The 22328-nt window shown below is 39.7% G+C and overlaps 1 protein-coding gene across 6 annotated transcripts in view; it reads right to left on the bottom strand.

Annotated features, from left to right (window-relative positions):
* The window catches only part of CPNE4 (copine 4), a 390994-nt gene that overhangs the window by 94947 nt on the left and 273719 nt on the right, over positions 1 to 22328 (bottom strand). For all 6 annotated transcript variants that reach the window (XM_080674014.1, XM_080674010.1, XM_080674012.1 and 3 more), the window contains 2 exons: positions 18157 to 18240; positions 14456 to 14545 (listed from right to left, as the gene is read on the bottom strand). In XM_080674014.1, the coding sequence (XP_080530140.1) occupies positions 14456 to 14545; positions 18157 to 18240 (174 nt within the window). The remainder of the gene's footprint in view (positions 1 to 14455; positions 14546 to 18156; positions 18241 to 22328) is intronic.

Genomic DNA, 22328 nt, shown 5'->3' with positions numbered 1-22328 from the left:
TAGAGGATGAGACCTGGGTTTAAACGAAGGCTGTGCTACTGAGCTGTGTAATCTTAAGCAATTTGCTTTAACCCAGAGAATTCCTCATTTGTAAACACACACACACACACACACACACACACACACACACAACAGAGATAATATTAATGTAAAGGAAAAATTATTAAAAATAAGACAATATGCAGGTTTTCTCTCATCCAGAAACCTCCTTTTTCCTGATTTAACACTGTTAAGCTCATTATTGCTTTTCCATGCTGCAGTATTGATCACAGCTCTCAGTAGAGAAAGCCTGCTGGGCTCACAGGTGCCATTTACTTAAGTGGAGTCAAGAATTCCTGTGCCATGGCTGATCCGCTATAGAGACACCACGATGAGTCTGCAATCCTCTGGTAACTGACTTAACTACCAACATGCACAAAATCAGCAGCCCTTGGGTCCAGAGGGCCATAAAGAGAGCATTTGAATTGTCACAGATCTGAAAACTTAATAAGACTGTGAACCATTCAAATTTCCCACACCCACCACCCCTTTCTATTGTAAGGTAGGTAGAGATGAAAGTGAACTTGAATTTCATTTTTTGATTTTTCAATTACAGTTAACACTCAATATTATTTTATATTAGTTTCAGGTGTATAGCATAGTGGTCAGATATTTATACAATTTATGAAGTGACACCCCCCCCCCCCATAAGTCTAGTACCCAACTGGCACCATATATAGATACCCCTGAGATTCATCAGTCTGTTCCATGTTTCCATGCCTGTGTGTTGAGCGTCTGCCCCCTGATGGTCAGTGTGAGTCATAGCTACCGGTCAAAGGGTCCAACCGTTGCTTAGGCTTTTATATATATAGATTACATTATTGACTATATTCCCTATGCTGTACTTTATAACCTGTGACTAGTACTTCTTAATCCCTTCGCCATTTTTTATGCAGATCCCCAATTCCCCTCCTATCTAGCAACCATCAGTTTTTTTTTAAATTTGTTTATTGATTAAGGTATTACATATGTGTCCTTATTCCCCCATTACCCCCCACCTCCATTCATGCCCCCACCCCCCTAGTGTCTGTGTCCATTGATTAGGCTTACATGCATGCATATAAGTCATTTGGTTGATCTCTCCCCCTTACCCCCACCCTCCCCTATCTTCCCTGAGATTTGACATTCTGATTGATGTTTCTCTGTCTCTGGATCTATTTTTGTTCATCAGTTTATGTTGTTCATTATATTCCACAAATGAGTGAGATCATGTGATATTTATCTTCCTCTGCCTGGCTTATTTCACTTAGCATAATGCTCTCCATCTCCATTCATGTTGTTGCAAATGGTAAGAACTCCTTCTTTTTTACCGCAGCATAATATTCCATTGTATAGATGTACCACAGTTTTTTAATCCATTCATCTGCTGATGGGCACTTAGGCTGTTTCCAAATCTTAGCTATGGTGAATTGTGCTGCTATGAGCATAGGGGTGCATATATCCTTTCTGATTCATGTTTCTAGTTTCTTGGGATATATTCCTAGAAGTGGATCACTGGGTCAAATGGGAGTTCCATTTTTAGTTTTTTGAGGAAATTCCACACTGTTCTCCACAGTGGCTGCACCAGTCTGCATTCCCACCAGCAGTGCACGAGGGTTCCTTTTTCTCCACATCCTTGCCAGCACTTGTCATTTGTTGATTTGTTGATAATAGCCATTCTGACAGGTGTGAGATGGAACCGCATTGTTGTTTTGATTTGCATCTCTCTGATGATTAGTGACTGAGCAGGTTTTCATATGTCTCTTGGCCTTCCTTCTGTCTTCTTTCAAAAAGTGTCTATTTAGATCAGTTGCCCATTTTTTGATTGGGTTATCTTCTTTTTGTTAAGCTGCATGAGTTCCCTGTAAATGTTGGAGATTAAACCCTTATCGTTGATATAATTGGCAAATATGTTCTCCCATGCAGTAGGCTTTCTTGTTGTTTTATTGATGGTCTCCTTTGCTGTGCAAAAGCTTTTTATTTTGATGGAGTCCCATTTGTTTATTTTCTTTTTAGTTTCCATTGCCTTAGGAGCAGTATCAGTGAAGAAATTGCTTCGGCATATGTCAGAGATTTTTCTGGCAGTGGATTCCTCTAGTATTTTTATGGTTTCTCATCATATGTTTAAGTCCTTTATCCATTTTGAGTTTATTTTTGTGTATGGTGTAAGTTGGTGGTCTAGTTTCATTTTTTTGCATGTATCTGTCCAATTTTCCCAACACCATTTATTGAAGAGACTGTCTTGACTTCATTGTATGTTCATGCCTCCTTTGTCAAATATTAATTGAGCATATGATTTGGGTCAATTTCTTGGTTCTCTATTCTATTCCATTGATCTATATGTCTGTTCTTGTGCCAGTACCAGGCAGTTTTGAGAACAGTGGCTTTGTAATACAGCTTGAAATCTGGTATTGAGATCCCACCTAATTTGTTATTCTTGCTCAGGATTGCTGTGGCTATTCGGGGTCTTTTTTTATTCCAGATGAATTTTTGAAGAGTTCTTTCTAGGTCTGTGAAATATGCCGTTGGTATTTTAATGGGGAGTGCCTTGAATCTATAGATTGTTTTGGGTAGTATGGACATTTTGATTATGTTGATTCTACCAATCCATGAACATGGCATGTTCTTCCATCTGTTTACATCTTCCTCTATCTCTTTTTTCAGTGTCGTGTAGTTTTCTGCATATAAGTCTTTTACCTCCTTAGTTAGGTTTATTCCTAGGTATCTTAATTTTTTTGGTGCGATGGTAAACGAGATTGCTTTATTAGTCTCTCTTTCTGTAAGTTCACTATTGGTTTGTAGAAATGCCATAGATTTCTTGGCGTTAATTTTGTATCCTGCTACATTGCCGAATTCATTTAATAAGTCTATTAGTTTTTTGATGGAGTCTTTCTGGTTTTTTATGTACAATACCATGTCATCTGCAAATAAGGACAGCTTTACTTCTTTTCCAATTTGAATGCCTTTTATTTCTTCTTCTTGTCTAGTTGCAATGGCTAATACTTCCAGTACTATGTCAAACAGGAGTGGTGAGAGTGGGCATCTCTGTCTTGTTCCTGTTCTTAGGGGAAATGGTTTTAGTTTCTGCCCACTGAGTATGATGTTAGCTGTGGGTTTATCATATATAACTTATATTATGTTGAGGTATGATCCTTCTATTCCCACCTTGTTGAGAGTTTTTATCAAGAAAGGGTGTTGGATTTTGTCAAATGCTTTTTCTGCATCAATTGATATGACTATGTGATTTTTATCTCTCAATTTGTTTCTGTGATGTATCACATTTATTGATTTGCGGATACTGTACCATCCTTGCATTCCTGGGATAAATCCTACTTGGTCATGGTGTATGATCTTTCTGATGTACTGCTGGATCCGATTTGCTAGAATTTTGTTGAGGATTTTGGCATCTATGTTCATGAGGGATATTGGCCTGTAATTCTCTTTCATTGTGTTGTCTTTATCTGGTTTTGATATTAGGGTGATGCAGGCTTCATAGAATGAGCTTGGAAGTGATCCTTCCTCTTGAATTTTTTAGAATAGTCTGAGGAGGATAGCTTTTAGTTCTTCCTTGAATGTTTGGTAAAACTGCCCTGTGAAGCCGTCTGGTCCCAGGCTTTTGTTTGCCGGAAGCTGTTTTATGACTGCTTCAATTTCTTCCATAGTTATTGGCCTATTGAGATGTTTAGATTCTTTCTGATTGAGTTTTGGAAGGTTATATTTTTCTAGGAATATGTCCATTTTGTCCAGGTTGTCCAGTTTGTTGGAATAGAGTTGTTCATAGTATTTTTTTTAAAATATATTTTATTGATTTTTTACAGAGAGGAAGGGAGAAGGATAGAGAGTCAGAAACATCGATGAGAGAGAAACATCGATCAGCTGCCTTCTGCACATTCCCCACTGGGTATGTGCCTGCAACCAAGGTACATGCCCTTGGACGGAATTGAACCTGGGACCCTTGAGTCTGCAGGCTGACGCTCTATCCACTGAGCCAAACCGGTTAGGGCAGTTCATAGTATTTTTTTAACAATCCTTTGTATTTCAGTGGGGTCTGTTGTTATTTCACTTCTTTCATTTCTGATTTTGTTTTTTTGGGTCCTCTCTCTTTGCTTCTTGGTGAGCCTGGCTAGAGGTTCATCAATCTTGTTTATCCTTTCAAAGAACCAGCTCTTGGTTTTGTTGATCTTTTGTATTGTTTTTTTTTTTGTGTGTCTTAATGTCGTTTATCTCTGCTCTGATCTTTATTATTTCCTTCCTTCTGCTTACACTGGGCTTTTCTTGTTGCTCTTTTTCTAACTCTTTGAGTTGTAGGGTTAGGTAATTTATTACCATTGTTTCTTGTTTTTTGCAGTAGGCTTTTAGAGCTATGAACTTCCCTCTCAAGACTGCTTTTGCTGTGTCCCATAGATTTTGGATTGTTGTGTTTTCATTGTCATTTGTTACCATGATGCTTTTTATTTCTTCCTTGAGCTCTCTGGTAACCCAGTCAGTGTTTAATAGCATGCTATTTAGTCTCCATGTGTTTGATTTTTATGGATTGTTTTTATTGTAGTTGATTTCCATTTTTATGCCACTGTGATCTGAGAAGATGCTTGATATGATTTATATCTTCTTGAATTTAAAGAGACTTTGCCTATGACCCAACATATGGTCTATCTTTGAGAATGACCCATGTGCACTTGAGAAGAATGTATATTCTGTGGCATTGGGGTGAAATGTTCTGAAGATGTCAATTAATTCCATCTGGTCTAATGAGTCATTTAGGATTGATGTTTCTTTGCTGATTTTTTGTTTAGAGGATTTGTCCAATGGTGATAGTGGGGTATTAAAGTCTCCTACTACAATTGTATTGCTGTCAATCTCTCCTTTGATATCCTCCAGGAGTTTTTTTTATGTATTTGGGTGCTCCTGTATTGGGTGCGTATATGTTTACCAGAGTTATTTTTTCTTGTTGGATTGCTCCCTTTAGTATTATGAAGTGGCCTTCCTTATTTCTTGTTATGTCCTTCACTTTGAGATCTAATTTGTCAGATATAAGTATTGCTACCTCAGCTTTTTTTTTTCATTTCCATTCGCCTGGAAAACCTTTTTCCATCCCTTCACTCTCAGTCTGTGTGCGTCTTTTTTTCTGAGGTGGGTTTCTTGTAGACAGCAGATATATGGGTTGTGTTTTCTTATCTAATCCGTTACCCTGTCTTTTGATTGGGGCATTTAATCCATTTACATTTAAAGTTATTACTGATAGGTACTTATTTGTCGCCATTTTTATTCTTTACCCCTGTGTTCCTTCTTCGATCCCTATTTCTTTTTTTTTTACAGCAGACTCTTTAGCATTTCTTGCATTGCTGGTTTGGTGGTAATAAATTCCCTTAGTCCTTTTTTGTCTGTGAAACTCCTGATTTCACATTCAATTTTGATTGATAGCCAGGCTGGGTACAGTATTCTTGGATTCAGACCCTTACTTTGCATGACTTTGTATATTTCATTCCATTCCCTTCTGGCCTGATGAGTTTCTGTTGAGAAATCAGTTGCTAGTCTGATGGGGGTTCCTTTGTATGTAACTTTCTGTCTCTCTCTGGCCACTTTTAAGATTCTTACTTTGTTGTTGGTGTTTGCCAATTAAATTATAATGTGCCTTGGCGTTGGTCTTTTGGGATTCATTTTGCTTGTGACTCCATGAATTTCTTGGGTTTGTGTGGGTTTTTTCTTCCCTATATCAGGGAAGTTTTTTGTCATTATGTCTTCAAAGAGGTTTTTTATTCCTTGCTCAGTTTCCTCTCCTTCTGGAACTGCTATTATGCAGATGTTGTTTTGTTTCATGTTGTGACAAAGTTCCCTTAGGCTCTCCTCCTGCTTTTTAATTTTTTTTTTCTAGAAGCTGCTCTACTTGGGTATTTTTTCCTACCTTGTCTTCTAGCTCACTGATGTGGTGCTCTGCTTCTTCTAGTCTACTCTTGATGCTTTCTATTGAGTTCTTTACAGCAGTGATGTCATTTTTCATTTCTTCTTGTTTCTTCTTCATTTCCTCTTGGTTCTTACTCGTATTGTCGAATTTGTCTTCCATTCTTTTCAGCCACCTTATGAACATTTCTCTGAATTCTTTCTCTGGCAGGTTGCTTGCCTCCATTTCGTTTACTTTCTTTTCTGGTGATGCCTGCTTTTCTTTCATATGCGGGCTGTTTCTTTATCTCCCCATTGTCTCTCTTCTCCAGGTGTCTAGTTATGTAGTTCTCTCTCTCCTGCGTTGATTTAAAGGCACAAAATACAACACAACCAGGTACAACACACAAGGCACTGAACAGAAATGTATTCACAATATTAATAACCCCAAATAAAGGTGACCACCAGAGAAAGGCAAATTAGGGGATAGGAGAGAAAGAAGAAGAGAAAAAAAGAAAAAAGAAAAAAAGGAGTGTCCAAATGAAATTGGGAAAAGGAAAAAAAAAGTAAGAGAGAAAAGGAAGAGAATAAGAAAGAAAAGGTCAACAAACTATATATATGGGGAGAAAACTCCAATAGAACAGCCACTAATCCCAGCAAATGCCAGCAGCAACAAAATATATATATGGGGAGAAAACTCTAATAGAACAGCCACTAATCCCAGCAAATGCCAGCAGCAACAAACTATATATATGGGGAGAAAACTCCAATAGAACAGCCACTAATCCCAGCAAATGCCAGCAACAAGTACCTGGAGATGAATACAAACTACAAACAACAATTAATATCAAGCGAGGTGAGGAAAAACAGATGCAAAAAAACAAACAAAAACAAAGCAAACAAAAAAACAAAACAAGAAAAAGAATAAGCAAAACGATCTCACAAACAAGCATAAAAATCAATACAATCAACATTCAAATAAACAACAACAAAAGGACAGAGAGAAAAACAATTTTTTGGATAGTGAAGACAGAGAAGAGAGAGGTGTGTATGAACTTGGAGCAGGGGATTGGAAATTAGATATATAAGTAGGGTGAAATTTTAACAGGGGGTAAAAAGAAAGAATAGGGAAAATCTAAAGTAGGAAAAGGGTAAGAGGAACAGGACAACAAAAGGGCAAAAGTTAGGAAGAGAGTGATGGCATAAAGGTAAAGTTGAGATAGAGTAGAATGATGCTAAAGGAAAGATGAAAATAGAATGTAGAACACTAATCTCAAAGTCAAATAAAGAGAAAATAAAATGACACTTTTTTTTTTAAAAAAAGGTAAAATAGTAGTAGTAATAATACTGATTGAAAATAAAAATGTAATCATTAGAAAGGTAAAATCAAGTGAGGAAAAAAGAAAAAAAATTAGTTTCTTAAGTAAAAGATGAAAAAGAAAAAAAATAATAAAAAAATAAAAATAAAAATAAAATGTGCAGTAGTGAAGGTCATTCACTTCCTCTATTGTTGTGTTTGGCACGCCTGTTTCCCAGTCAGGACAGTATTGCAGTTCCCTGTGTTCCACTGCTCCTCAGTGTTGTAAGCCAGTCCTGATTTTTAAGCAAGCAGTGTGTCTTACTTTCTTGTATTCCTTTATTTGTGTTTACACAAGAGTCAATTTGTGATTCATCCCCTGGGTGGCAGTGTTTCTGGGTTGACCTCCGGGTCTATAGGTCCTCTCTAGCCTGTGCTTAGATCCTGCTTTCCCTGTGGCACTCAATACCGGTTTGTGGGAGTGGGCTGCCCCAGAGCTGGTTCTCTGATGGTCACTCCCTGCTCTGATCCCCAGGTTCTAGAAAAACAACTTTCCCCTGCAGTCTCCTAGGGCAGTGGTTGGCAAACTGCAGCTCGCGAGCCACATGCGGCTCTTTGGCCCCTTGAGTGTGGCTCTTCCACAAAATACCACAGCCTGGGCGAGTCTATTTTGAAGAAGTGGCGTTAGAAGAAGTTTAAGTTTAAAAAATTTGGCTCTCAAAAGAAATTTCAATCGTTGTACTGTTGATATTTGGCTCTGTTGACTAATGAGTTTGCCGACCACTGTCCTAGGGTGTCCCCAACTGGGTGATCTTATGTATTGGGCTCAGTAATCAGAAGCAAGGATTCAAAGAGGAGAAAGCGCGAGTGTGCAAACTCCGGGTCTGTGCGCAAGCCTGTGCAATCCCCCTTTCCCCCTTGTGTCCAAGCAGCCGGCACACTTTTAAAAATTTTAGGCTGTCCTTCTGTGTCAGATCAAAATGGGTTGCTTTTTAGAGATCCCCTCTGTTAGCAGCTCTGAGGACCCCCTTCCACATCACGGATCACGCCAGCCCCAACAGTCACGGATTTTTCTAGGTGCAGACTTCCCCCGGTCCTCCAGCTCCCGCAGTGCGCGCGTTTCTCTGTCCTGCCGGGACCAGAGACCTCACCTTATCCTAGGCAAAATCTGACCTTTCCATGGTAGAGTGTAGAGCTCCTCTGAATCTGCGTGTTTGCGCCAATTGGGGACTGGTGCTCTGGGATTCACAGCTGCTCGGTGGGTGCCACCATTGTAGATTTTCAGGCTTCCGATAACATCCACTTTCCCCTTCAAGATGGCGCAGTCTGCGCATCCCAGCCAGTGGCTCCAGGAGGGAACCCAGCAGCAGTGAAGGCTGCCAGGTCAGGGGAGCCCCATCCAGCAGTCCCCCACCTTCTCCTGGAGTATAGCTGTCCCTTAACTTTCCAACAGACACTCCCGGTGTGACCCTCAGCTGTTCTTTCTATCTGCTCCGGGACAAGGCTCGGGACACGTTTGTTTATTCCACCACCATTTTTCCACACCAACCATCAGTTTTTGAACTTGCTTTCAACTGCCTGAGCCTAGGTAGGTTCTTTTTTTTTTTTTAAATTATATTTTATTGATTTTTTTACAGAGAGGAAGGGAGAGGGATAGAGAGTCAGAAACATCGATGAGAAAGAGACATCGATCAGCTGCCTCCTGCACCCCCCCCCCCCCCCCCGCACTGGGGATGTGCCCAAAACCAAGGTACGTGCCCTTGACTGGAATTGAACCTGGGACCCCTCAGTCTGCAGGCTGACGCTCTATCCACTGAGCCAAACTGGGTAGGGCTAGGGTAGGTTCTTTATTACAGGTGTTTTCAATAATACTGAGTATACTTAACAATGAACCCCTCAATTCCAATTTCCAGTGTTTTGTAACAAGAATCAGGAATGCTAATGTAACCAATGGGGTATGTAATGATGAACCCCTTTCTATGGGTTTGAGGGAATTATGGGTCTAAATTGTGGCCAATGTCAAGGACTGAGATCTGGGGGTTGGAACTGGGGTGAGGTTTCTTCCTTTGCAAGCAGTTTGAGCCAGAAGGCTTATTACAGAAAATCGGAACGAAAGAGAAAGAAAACAAGTATGGTAACTAAATCCTAAGGACCAGAGGCAAAATAAGAGGCACTCAGGGGTCCAGGAGTTAGTAATCACATGGGGTTGGGAATAAAGGGGGAAGGTTGAACACAAACTCCAAGAACACATTCCAGGAATCAAACCCATTTGGCAAGAATGTGTCAACGAGTTCAAAGCAAAGATAATGAATTTGTAGAGAACATATGATTTCAATTTAAGATGTCCTGGTCACACAAGAGAAGCGAGGATACAGATAGCTGATGTAAGCAAAGTACAAATGCTAAGGGTTTCCTAAAGGAGGAAGGGCAGAATGTATACATACATATGCACTTAGCATTGCAGTAAGATGGCAGAAAAAATACTGAATTACTTAAGAGAGGCACTAGCAAGTCAGCTGGTGTCAGAGAATCATTAGAAAGACAGTGTTTCTCAATGTGTGCTTGGCAAACGACCTGCACCAGCATTGCTCAGGAAAATTATTGAAATGAAGATTCTAGGACCACTGGGGTCTGGGATTCTAATCCCATAGCACACTTTTCTGATTGGCCAGGAATTCCCCTTTGGGGGTGTCAGAAATGAGCTAGTGAATGTGGCTAGTTCAAATCAACAAGACATGGCTGCAAAAGAGGGAAGGCATACAGAATGAGGAAGACAAATCATGGGTGCAAATGTCATTTGTCGGTTGCTTTAGACCTGTCCCTCTTACTCCTTCATGGCCTCCTGAGTCTTACCACCTTGGCTTTAACTTTGGGAACCTGATTCTCCTTCTCTTCTGTTACTTCCTTCTGCCTGGTCTTGCTTGTGCCCATCCCATTACACCCTGGGCCTCTCTCCTGGGGGCAGGTTGACACAGAAACAACTGGTCCTCATCACCCTAGATCCCTCTTCAAGGCAACTACTCTCTATCATTCATACTTAGTGGATGCCTGATAAATTCTATGGGGAGAGTATTAGAGGAGAATTCAAACCATACAGGTAACTTGGAGACATTCCCCCACAGAGTTTATCAGGCATCCTGTCTCCTTCTCTAATTAGGAAATGGCCTCACGGTGCTTATATGGTGTTTGGGTGTTTGTCTAGATTATTCTGGAATGGCATTTTCCCATAGTACTAGGCTGATGGTGCCTTCTTACCCTCTTCCTCAAGGCCCCAGTCTGGAAGAACTTATTCTGAATACCAGTATTGCCTCCTAAAGAATATGTAATGGGCATTAATAATTCATTGGTCAAATAAAAGGAAACGATTAATACCATATTTCATAGAATCTATGAGGCACATATTTATTTTCTTATCGGCCAGACATTGATAAGAAAGCAATGTGCTATAAGTTTGAGAGTATTTTTTCCCCCTTAGTGGTATGTTAAGTAATTGACAGTTTTCTAGACTTTATAAAATGTTACATAGAAAAAAGTCTTGTTTCTGTTAAATATTAGGATGATGATAAATAAGCATTCTGGTTGGGTAAGAGTAAAGGGATGTGTTTTATCAGGATGATTTATTTTCTAATAAATATAACAAAATAGAGGCAGCACAATTCAATAAAAAGCATTAAATTTGGCATTTGACTGCATAGGGTTTTGACCCTCAGTTTCTTCACCTGTAGAATTAAGACAATGGAACCTACCTCACAGTATGGTTAGTAATAAATAAAATTATGATTTTGACAAAGATTCGAATATGTCATGGAAAAAGCATGGTCAATTTCATTAAATAGTTAAGATTAAATATAAACTTAGGAAGCAGTGCAATGTCTTTCACTCAGTTGCAGTGCTGTCTTTGGGTAATCAAAACAAATAAGAATCCTCTCTGAATGCTACCACATGTATTTGAGGCTCAGTAGATGTGGCTTAGAAAGCTCCAAGTCTCTGATACCTTCAGATCTACTATAAAAAATTAATGGGAAGCACTATAGGATTTTCCACTATAGTGATGATTAAGACAAGGATGCCTTCTATCTCCACTACTATTTGACATGGTAATGGTCCACACAATTAAAGAGAAATAACTAGAGCCCTTAGTTAAGTAAGTAGGGGGAAAGTTTCCACTTCCAGATAACGTAATTATATATTTGGAAATCTCCAAAAAATTTAACAGAAAATTACCATAAATAATAATAGAACTTTATAAAACAAAAATTTAAGAAAACAATTCAATAGCTTTTATGTACAGTACACAAATAACAGTTACTTAGAATGTATAATGGAAGATGCAATTTACAATAGCAAATTAAAGGACAAGAGAGAGAGAGAAAGGGAAAAAATTAGCTAGGCATAAACTTAAAAATAAACATTCCAAACCTATAAGAGAAAAACCTTAAGCCCTCATGCAAAACACAAGGACACACGAATAAATGGCAAGGCATTCTATATTCTGGGATGGAAAGACTCAATATTAAAAAAATATTTCCTTTGCAATCCCAATAAAAATACCAGCAAGCTTTTTTTTCTTCTTCTGGTACAAGTTGCTTATAAAGCTAAATGGAAAGAACAAACAAGCTAAATATCCAGGAAAACCCTTAAAAGACAAGGAATACAGAAGTGGGAGGGGCTAGCTCTACCATATATTAAAATGCACTACAAAATGATTACCTATAAGGGAAGAGGGCAAAAAGAAAGAAAGACAGGAGTGAGAGCTAAACTTTCCTGAATACACCTTGTTTTGTAGCTTTGACTTTAGAATCATGTGAAATGTTATAAAAATATAAAACAATATGCAAATTGTAAAAATAAATCCTAAAAACTGAAAGCAAAGTGAAACAAATGAACCTGGTAGTTTTATGAGGTAGAGGTTTAAGTCTGGAGAAGAATTCTTTCAAGATTTTAAAATATGACTCACCAGCTATTGAGAAATATAACTTATAAAGCAAAAGGATTTAAAGCTTATGACTTTAAAAAATTCATACCGGAAAGCAAGGAAACTATTAAACACTATTAAGCTTATAGCAAAAGAACCCAAGAGCCAACTTGAAGGAATTTTCTTTGGTTAAATATTGGACAATTACAGTTTTCAAAGGAATAATAATAACTGGAATAATCAAATATATTAAAAACCCATGAATTCTTAATAATATTGAGGGACCTCACTATAGAGATTGCTGGGTAAGTTACTTGTTATTCTGAAAACTAGTGAAAAAGGAAAAAAGGACAAATAAACCATGTTTCTGCCTTTTGTGTACAAACCACACCTCAGCAAACCAAATAGTTATTAAAAGTCTTTCTTTACAGAAGAACTCTAAATAATAAATAACAAAGCAATGGTAGAATTGGGAAAAAACCATTTTGGAAGCCGTAACAAAATGATGAATATAGGCAATGTTCCTCCATGACTAACACCATAACAAAGCACCATTACTTATAAAGCATTGTTGCTAGACGAGGGATCCTGAAGCTGATTAGGTTCTAACTAGCTGTTAAAGGGAATGTAGAATGTGAGAAATGCTACAGAACAAACCAACCTTGTTTCTTCAATAAGTAAACTGCAAGAAAAAAAAGAGGAAGAGGCAAAGAATAGATCATGAGACCTCAGAGATATTTCAGTCGAATGTAATGTTTGAACCATGTTTAGATCCCAATTCAAGAAAAACTAAACATTTTAATAAATTAAACAATCAGTCACATGTGAATAGTGACAAAATATTTGATTAATAGGAAGCTTAGTTCATATTCTTGGATATGATAATGGGTTTGTGGTTATGTTAACAGAAAGATTCCTTACCCTTTAGAGATACATACTGAAGTATTTTTGGATGAAATGATATGATGCCCGGGGTGTAAGGCACATCATGACTTTTGTTGTTCCCAGACACTTCTGCCTTTATGAGCCCCCAGTCACCATAATATATTTTGGGATCCTAAAAATGTCATTGTTTTCTGATGTGAGAAAAAAATTAAAACATTTTCTTCAATCTTACAAGTTCATTTTTTTTCCTTCTGATTTTAAGAGCAATTAAAACATTTTTGTAGAGTCCAAAAAGTATCATGGGTCCTGGCATTATATGCTTGTTGTGCCTAAGGGATGAGTCTGTCCTCATTTGCTTCAGAATGACCCAGTGGTGGGGAGAGAGAGAGAGAGAAGGAAGATTTGTGGGCCAAAATAGGGAAGAAAATATAACGTTCCGAAGACGGAGAACATTGGCAATGGCTACTTTCCATGGGACTAGGTGCCCTGAAAGACCATAAATGTTTAGTTTGCCTAATGAACCTATATTCCTATACAGACATGGCAAACTTTTAGAGTCTGTAGCCATTAGCCATCACCATTATGCAGCATCCCTGGCTTTGCTTTCAGGCTATCCCAGCAACCTTCTGACTGCTGTCTGCCCTGTGGTTTGCTCACACGGAGAAAATGCCCTGGTGAAGCTGAAGTGAATGGTAAGTCTGCTTGATGGGCAGCTCCTCCCACCAAAATGTGGAGTCTGTTTCCCATTTCATCCCTTGAATCTGGGATGGCCATGTGACTTGCTTTGGCCAATAGAATGTGGAGGAATTGACCATATATGAGTTCTAAGACTAAGCCTCAAGATACCTCACAGCTTCTGTTCTTGGTCTTTTGGAACCCTAAGGTTGTGCCGTGTATAAGGCCAACCTAGCCTGCTGGATGATGAGAGACAAATGGCCCAACTACCCCAACCATTCCAGATGACAGCCAGGTACACCCAGAAGCAGAGCCTCCCTGCTCATGTGCAGCAGGCTACAAATATGTGAGGGAGTCCAAGCAAGACCAACAGAAGAACCTCCTAGATGAACTCAACTTGCCAAAGCACAGACTTTCAAGCTAAATAAATGGTTGTTATTTTAAGCTACTAAATTTTTTAGTAGTTCATTATGCAACAGTAGATAATCAATACAGCAATATTTGTGTTCTTAATAATCCCCCATTAATAATTCTGAAGTTATTGCCATAGTTTATCTCTGAGAAGCTGTAAGATTTGCCTCGTGACATAACAAAGTTGGGATTTATCTTGGGCTATCTCATTGAGCTTCAATGACTCTTGCAGAAGAAATTGCCCCTGCTTTTTCAAAAAAGATGCTAAGGGATTTGGTTAAATGGCACAGAAAATTTTGGATTTGCCAACATTCACTTGAGGAGGAAGAAGAGGGTTAAATACACAAAAATTGCATTATCAGACATAGAATTCTGACCTTTAGCCGACGGTCTGGATCTCCACTGCATAGGGAATTTACTGATACTTTGAATGATTTCCAGGCTGGGCTTAAGTTATTCATCACAACCTGAGAAGAAAAAATAGAGGAGTGGTAGGTGGGAGAGAAAATGTTTGACATTTTCACATTTAAACATAAAATAATGCTAGAGGTGCCTTGTGGCACTTTGAAAAGGACAATTGTTTGGACCAGGTGACTTAATGAAAACCTAGAGTAGTAAGTCTTTTAAGGGTGTCCACTAAGTGGGTCAGTATGGGCAGAACTCCTGCGATCACTGGCCTGGCTGTCATATCAAGAATAAGGACAGTAATACTGTGTAGTTTGTGGATACTGAGGATGTCTCATTCTATATCAAAAGGGATTGGGATTAATGAGGTGGGGCTACCTCTGGCCTCTGATAAAACATCCCCTCTTCTGTAGGATGGTTGGTCCTATGACATAAGTTCTCTTTTATTGAGGTCAGCATAGGCAAAGACTATTGGTGTGTGTGTGTGTATGTGTGTGTGTGTGGCAGGACAATTCTACTGCTAAAGAATTAAATGGTCTTTGGTAATCCATGAGTTTGAGTTAGATCAGTTTACAGGTCAGAAGTTTCTAGAAGAAAAATCCCAGGAGCATATTTACACTAACTATCCTAGGAAGACAGACACAGGGCTGATCTTCAGATCTTCAGTGTCATAAACTAAGTCTATTAAATAGTGAAACACATTTAAAAGCAGCTTACTAATCATGAATTTGGCTAAACTCTGCCCAAAATTCCACATGTGTCAAGTCTTATCGTGTCATCATTATGATTCAAATAATTCCATTTGTTTTAGAATGTATGAGTACCTGTTCTGTGCCTAAGACTATTCCTGAATCAGCAGTGGTTCTATCACCTGGGAACTTGTTAAAAATGCAAATTTCTAGTTCTGGCTAAGTTTTGCTCAGTGGTTAGAGTGTTTGCCTGTGGACTGAAGGGTTGCAGGTTCGATTCCCAATCAAGGGCACGTACCTCGGTTACAGGTTCCCCAGCCATGGTAGGAGCACATGGGGGAGGCAACCAATAGACATGTCTCTCTCACATCAATGTTTCTCTCTCTCTCTCTCTCTCTCTCTCTCTCTCTCTCTCTGTCTCTCTCTCTCTCTCTCTCCTCCTTTTCTTCCACTCTCTCTAGAAATCATTGGAAAAAATATCCTCAGGTGAATTTCTAGGTTCCACCCAGACCTATGGACAGAAAGTCTGGAGGGTAGCCCTCCCCTCCAGGTGATTCTGATGCATGAAACCACTTCTCTAGGGGATATAAAATGAACTTAAATAAAATTGTCATATTGATTTTTCTTCCCATGAAGTTATTAGTTAGCAGAAATCTTATCACTATAAAAAATTAATTCTCTATCCAAATAACATAATTATTTTATAAGTGATTCTCTCTTCTACTGGAATCCTTAATATAACTATGAATTATTCATTATATCATTGGCTCATTATTAAATTTCTCTTAATGCATTGAAATAGAAAAATATTGTTCCTGTGTGACTTTGTCTTAAGCTTCAATACCCTGGGGATTATCAAAGTGATAGTGATGAGAAAAGTTAGATAAAATTATCTGGGTTAGGTCAAAATTCTCACCTTTATGGAAAAATTAGAGGCCCAGTGCACAAAAATTTGTGCACTGGGGGGAGGTCCCTCAGCCCGGCCCGCCCCCTCTCACAGTCTGAGAGCCCTCAGGGGATGTCCTACCGATGGCTTAGGCCTGCTCCCTGTGGGAGGCAACCAGCCGATCAGGGGAAGGCAACCCCCCCATCACCCTGGCGTCACTGCTGCTGCCTCTGGCCTCTCTCCATAGGAAGCAACCAGGCCGATCAGGGGAAGGCGATGCCCCCATCACGCTCTACTGCTGCCACTGCCTGGCCCCAGGCAGCCACCTGGGCAGCAGCAGCAGCCGCCATCCGCGGCTTGCCTGAGCCTCAGGGAGCCGCTGAGGCTTTGGAAGGACATCTGGAAGACGTCTGCTCTAATTAGCATATTACCCTTTTATTAGTATAGATACTAAGGAGTAAAGATGTCTTATTGCAACAGTTTTGAAAAACTCAGTAGCAAATCAAAATTTCAACTAGAAATTTCCTCTGAAATGAAAAATGTGCGTGTGTGTGTGCCCACAAAAAAAACACACAACTATGTTATGTTGCTTGACTCACTAGAGAAGTTTATAGTCACATTTCTTGTGAGACTCCAGGAACCCCTCAGCAATGGGTTATTGGGGGAAGTTCTAGAGATTATTGGGACTAGGAGGATTTAACAAAATCAACAATGAGAAGAGAAATGCTGTGAGGAGCAAAGGAGAAAAGGATCTTGTGAGAGAAGGCCAACAGTATACCATCCATCCCTGTTCTCCCTGCACTTTAAAGCCTCCATTCACTGACTACAGCAAAAGCTTGAGTGGATACCACTTCTGGTCCTCCCCAAAGTCTATTTACTTCTCCTGAAAAGTCTGTGCCACCAAAGGAATCCTTATGTGTGAAACGATTCTATTCAGTGGGGGTGAAACTATCCCAGTTGCACCTCAGTCTATTCCCCCGGGATTAAGTTCCAGAGCATCACTTTGTGCTATAACTTGTAGTGGACACACTATCTATACTCAACTCCATTCATTTATTCATTGTTTTATTAAACCCATTTTATGAAATGCCAAGTATGCATTCGATGGTATCCACAGACTAGGCCATTCAACACTATTTAATACTTGTCTACTTTAAGTAAGCCATGTTCTGTTCCCCCAGTGCTACTTGCAACTCTGTTACTTCAGGAAAATGGAACTGGATTTCCAGTGTAGGGTAGTGAGAACATGGCACCTCCACTCTTATCGTACGAGTCACGAGGGTTCCTTCTTCCTTTACGCTACCACTGGTGAGGACAACACAGTCTTCTCTCAGCTCCAAGTCAATCGTCAAAAATTACCCCACTTCCTCCTTATCAATGCACTTCTCACTCCTACAGAATCTCTCTTGGAACTGGCTTATAAATAAAATAAAAAGTAGAGATTGGGGTTGGTTGTTGAGTGTACGCAGTAGTGGGTAGTGGGGGGTTGGACAGAGAGGCATAAGGTTTGGAGACACATGGAGAAAGAGGAGGGGAGCGGAGAGGGACATGCAGATAGACCCAGTGGCTGCTGAGGAAGGCTGCTGTTCACATGAGAGGCTTGATATCAGTCCAGTGTATCAACTTTCCCTGGGGAAGTAGATTGCCTTTCCAAGTTACAGTGAAGCTCAGGATCAAACAAACTCAATTCAAACTTCAGCTGTACCCCTTGTTAACTGCGAGAACTGGGAAAGTGACCTGACCTCCCAAAAGTTCAGTTTATCCAACTGCAAAATGAGGGTAATAATAAGCATGTCAAAGGATTGTTGTGAGAAGTAGATAAAATAATGCGTATAAAATCACTTAGTACAACGTTTGGCGCCTAGTCACCTTCATTAAATGTTACCTAGTATTTATATTTGTATTACTAATAAAATAATGAAAAATTTGGATGAGAGAGGGTCTTCTCTTCTAATAATCTAAACTGAGGATAAAGAGTCCTCTTGAGAACAATGAGGACTTATGTATGAATGCATAGCTACAGACATTAAGAAATGTAAGGGTTTTCTCAAAACAGGTCAATTTATCATCTTAGGAGATGAGATGGCATAGTTATTACCTCAGTTCGGTGTACAAGCTGCTGAGTTGCATCATCATTCATACGAAATATTTCCAGAAATGGGTCAGATTTACTGAAGAAATCCTAAAATAGACAGATAAATAAAAATAAGTTGTGTTCCCTCCGCAAACACATCTAATTCAGCATATAGCATGAATATAGCATATTTCCTCCACATAGTCATACTGCAACTTTCCAAATGTACCTAGAAAGCAGTTGCTCTCATGATACTTATTAACAAATATTAAGAGCTTTATGTGTTTCAGTGGCTTTTAGTCATGATATATTTTCTCAATGAATAGATAAGCTCAACCGCTAACATGTAGGCAGCTAGAACATCACTTAATGCTAAAAGCTAGAAGGAGGTTCTCCTTGAGGACCTCTGGGAACTACTTTCCCAGCTGTGACATGAAATAATTATACTATCTTATTCTGGATTGGTGACAAAAGCACTGTGGCAGATTGCATTTTCCATAGGTGGCCATCACAATGTCCACTATTTATATGTTTTCTTTTTTTTTTTTTTTTAAATATATTTTATTGATTTTTTACAGAGAGGAAGGAAGAGGGATAGATAGTCAGAAACATCGATGAGAGAGAAACATCGATCAGCCGCTTCCTGCACACCTCCCACTGGGGATGTGCCCGCAACCAAGTTACATGCCCTTGACCGGAATCGAACCTGGGACCCCTCAGTCCGCAGGCTGACGCTCTGTCCACTGAGCCAAACCGGCTTTGGCTATTTATATGTTTTCTACAATATGACTTTGCTACCCCCTCACCAAGGCATGGAGTCTAACTCCCCTCTCCTTGACTCTGGGATGGCCTCTCGGCCCTCTTATAACCAATACAACATAGCAGAAGTGATGAAGGATGACTTCCAAGGCTATGTCAAAAAGCCACACAGCTTCTGCCTCATTTTCTTGCATGCTCCCTCTGAAAAAAGCCAGGCATCATGTAGGAAGTGTGACCATCCAAAGACCACCATGTAGGCACTCTAGCTGAACAACGGAGCTGAGCCCAGCCTTTTGGCCATTTCATGTGCCAGGCATGTGAGGAAGCTACAGTGGGCACTCCAGATAAGCTCCTCCATGAGTGACTTCTGCCAACATCACTAGGAGCAGAAGAGTTATCCAGATGAACCCTGCCTGAATTTCTGGCTCTCAAAATCATGGTATACAATAAAAGAGTTATTAATTTAAGTCACTGGGTTTTGACGTGGTTTTGTTATACAGCAATAGCTAACCAGAGCAGTAATAGTGTCTTTGTCATCAAGCAAATCAGAGCCTTTATTTCCCAAAGAGGTTGTATGAGATGATCTTCATGGCATCATCTTGTTTCTTAAATTCTACAACTTGCCCTCTTTTCACCTAAGACTATTCACCTTCCAGTCCAAATGGAAGCAATGGCTTCTGCTTGGTTCTGAACAGGGCCTGCTCCTTGCTGGATACTAAGGAGTCTGGGCAGGATACCACCACTTTATAAAGGACCTGGGTCTACAGCACTGGGGCAATGAGGCGCAACAGTGACCATGGTCCTGGATAATCTGCACAGTCAAGGGTGGGAATGGCCATCTCGAACCATATTAAATGCTACATCGGGACTCTTCCAGTTTTATGAGCAGTGCTCATTTGAATGAAAGGAAACTTCAAACACCTTAGAGTCAATCCGTCCACTAACAAACCTGAAAGTCTCCTTGCGCTGTGACATAAGTCAGAGGACAAATTAGTGGTTCTTAAGAGACTACTAAGTGGAAAGAAGCCATTATAAGCCATTATGAGTAGTGTAACACTGCTACACACTGACTCCATGGATTATAATGGTTCCTGGGAAGACACTACAAAGCAGTTGGTGAATTATTCTGAAATGTGGGGATATGATAGGGAGAAAGAGCATAATGGTTCCAAGAAAGTGAAGGTTAAAAGCTTATACCCAATTGATATCAATGCACACTGTGGTTCTCAGCACCAAGTTCATGCTAATGTCAAAAGGTAGCAGTTGTGCCCTGACCAGTTTGGCTCAGTGGATAGAGCGTCAGCCTGCAGACTGAAAGGTCTCAGGTTTGATTCCAGTCAAGGGCATGTACCTTGGTTGCGGGCACATCCCCAGGAGGCAGCTGATTGGTGTTTCTCTCTCATCGATGTTTCTAACTATCTATCCCTCTCCCTTCCTCTCTGTAAAAAATCAATAAAATATATTTTTTTTTTAAAAAAAAGGTAGCGGTTGTGTGTTTCACACAATGCACTCAAGATACTAAATGAATTAAAATATAATTCATTCACAAGGATAAAGTCTTTCCTGATGTCCCCAGGAAGAATGAATTACCCTTTTCAGGGCACTTGGGTTATACATCACTTAGCACATCCTGTCATGGCTACAGTATTATTATATCATTTATTGTTTAAATTTATGTTTCACTTAGATGGTGAATTGTAGGTTGTGGCTGGGAGAGTGGTTAAAGTATGTCTTTTTCCTATTACTTGATGCATAACAAGCATGCAACGAAGGTTTGGTAAATGACTGATGAATAAGTGAATAAATGAACAAAGGAAAGAGTGAGTTAATAAATGCATAAATGGGCAGAGTATTTTTGCAGGTGAAAGTGAATGAGATATACCAGGATATAAGCTTCTGCTTAAGAGTTTAGGAAATTGCTTAAGATACTGCTTTACCCTCTTCATCCTAATGCCTGTAAGCAATCATTTGGAAAAGTGGTGCCACACCCCAAAATCCCATCTTCTCTAGTTGTACTCTAGGAAAACGGAGCCCTTTGTGAATACAGTTATGAATGTGATGTGTTTTCTGATTCAGGATATGGTTGAAGGGAAATGATAAATATATGGTGAGGACACCCCCCACCCCCTTTTTAAAAGAAGTGGAGACTGTAAACTTTTTTTTTTGTATGAAAGACTAACATGGATTGTGATTGGGTGGGAGAAGTGAGATATAATAGAAAGAATACAGATGACAGTGAGGCAGACATGAAACTGAAATCTCAGTTTAACCACTGATTAGCAGGATGTGGTGGTCACGGGAACATACTTTGTAGACCCCTCGCATGCTACATGCTTGCAGTTCTCACCCTGCACTTGCACCAAGGCCAGGCTTCCCATGGAATGCTCCCAGCCAGTGACTGCGTGTAGAGTGAAGGAGGCCAAGAACTAACTCTATGAACTAGAAGTATACGAGTAAACATGACTCAACCAAAGGACTTGTATGCATGCATAACTAATGGACACAGATGGGGGTGGGGGTGGGGAGGTGGGAGGGTGAGGGCATGTGCTGGGGGATGGGGTTGGCCGGGAAGAGGTCAATGGGTGGGCGGGGGGGAGAGACTTATGTAATACTTTAAACAATAAAGAATTTAAATTAAAAAAAAAAGACTCTGCCAATACCCCTGAAAAAATTCATAGTTATTGCTCTGAAGCCTCTATTACAGAGATGCTCACTGACATTTAAGAAGATATAGTGTAAAGAGGCCAACAGAACTGGATTTTAATCCCAGATTGGTCATTTACTAGTAATGTGATCTTGAACAACTTCTCTATCCCTGCTGAGTCTACAGTTTCCCCATTATTGAAATGGTAATAATAATATCCATCAAAAAATTTTAAAAAAAGAGTAAACATGACTGATCTTAAGGGTCTAGTTCTTATGGTCCTCTTGAGGGAAGAGGTTTTTTTTTTAAATATATATATTGATTTCAGAGAGGAAGGGAGATGGAGAGAGAGATAAAAACATCAATGATAAGGAAGAAAATCATTGATTGGCTGCCTCCTGCATACCCCACACCGGAGACTGAGCCCACAACTTGGTCTTATGCCCAACCAGGAATAGAACTGTGATCTCCTGGTTCAAAGGTCGATGCTTAACCACTGAGCCACGCCAGCCGGGTGAGGTATGTGTTTTTAAACCTCATACCAAATACTTGGAAACACATTTTGGGATATAAACCTTGTTTTGATGGAATTGCTTCCCAGTTCAACAAAGTCTTAACTGCTTATCCATGTTAAGATGAACTGGCCTGGTTTACCTATTAAATAAGGAATGGGTCAGATAAGTGAAGATCTTGGTTCAACAGTTACACTCAGTAAAATGCATACAACTTCAGTTAAACTTGGCCTTTTAAAAATGATCCTAAAGTCTGAAGCTGAATAGATCAGATTCCTTCC

This window comes from Plecotus auritus (genome assembly GCF_963455305.1).
Source record: "Plecotus auritus genome assembly, chromosome: 6".
In the NCBI taxonomy this organism is placed as follows: domain Eukaryota; kingdom Metazoa; phylum Chordata; class Mammalia; order Chiroptera; family Vespertilionidae; genus Plecotus; species Plecotus auritus.
Note: the sequence above shows the minus strand (reverse complement) of the source record. Positions and strands in the feature narration are given on the sequence as shown.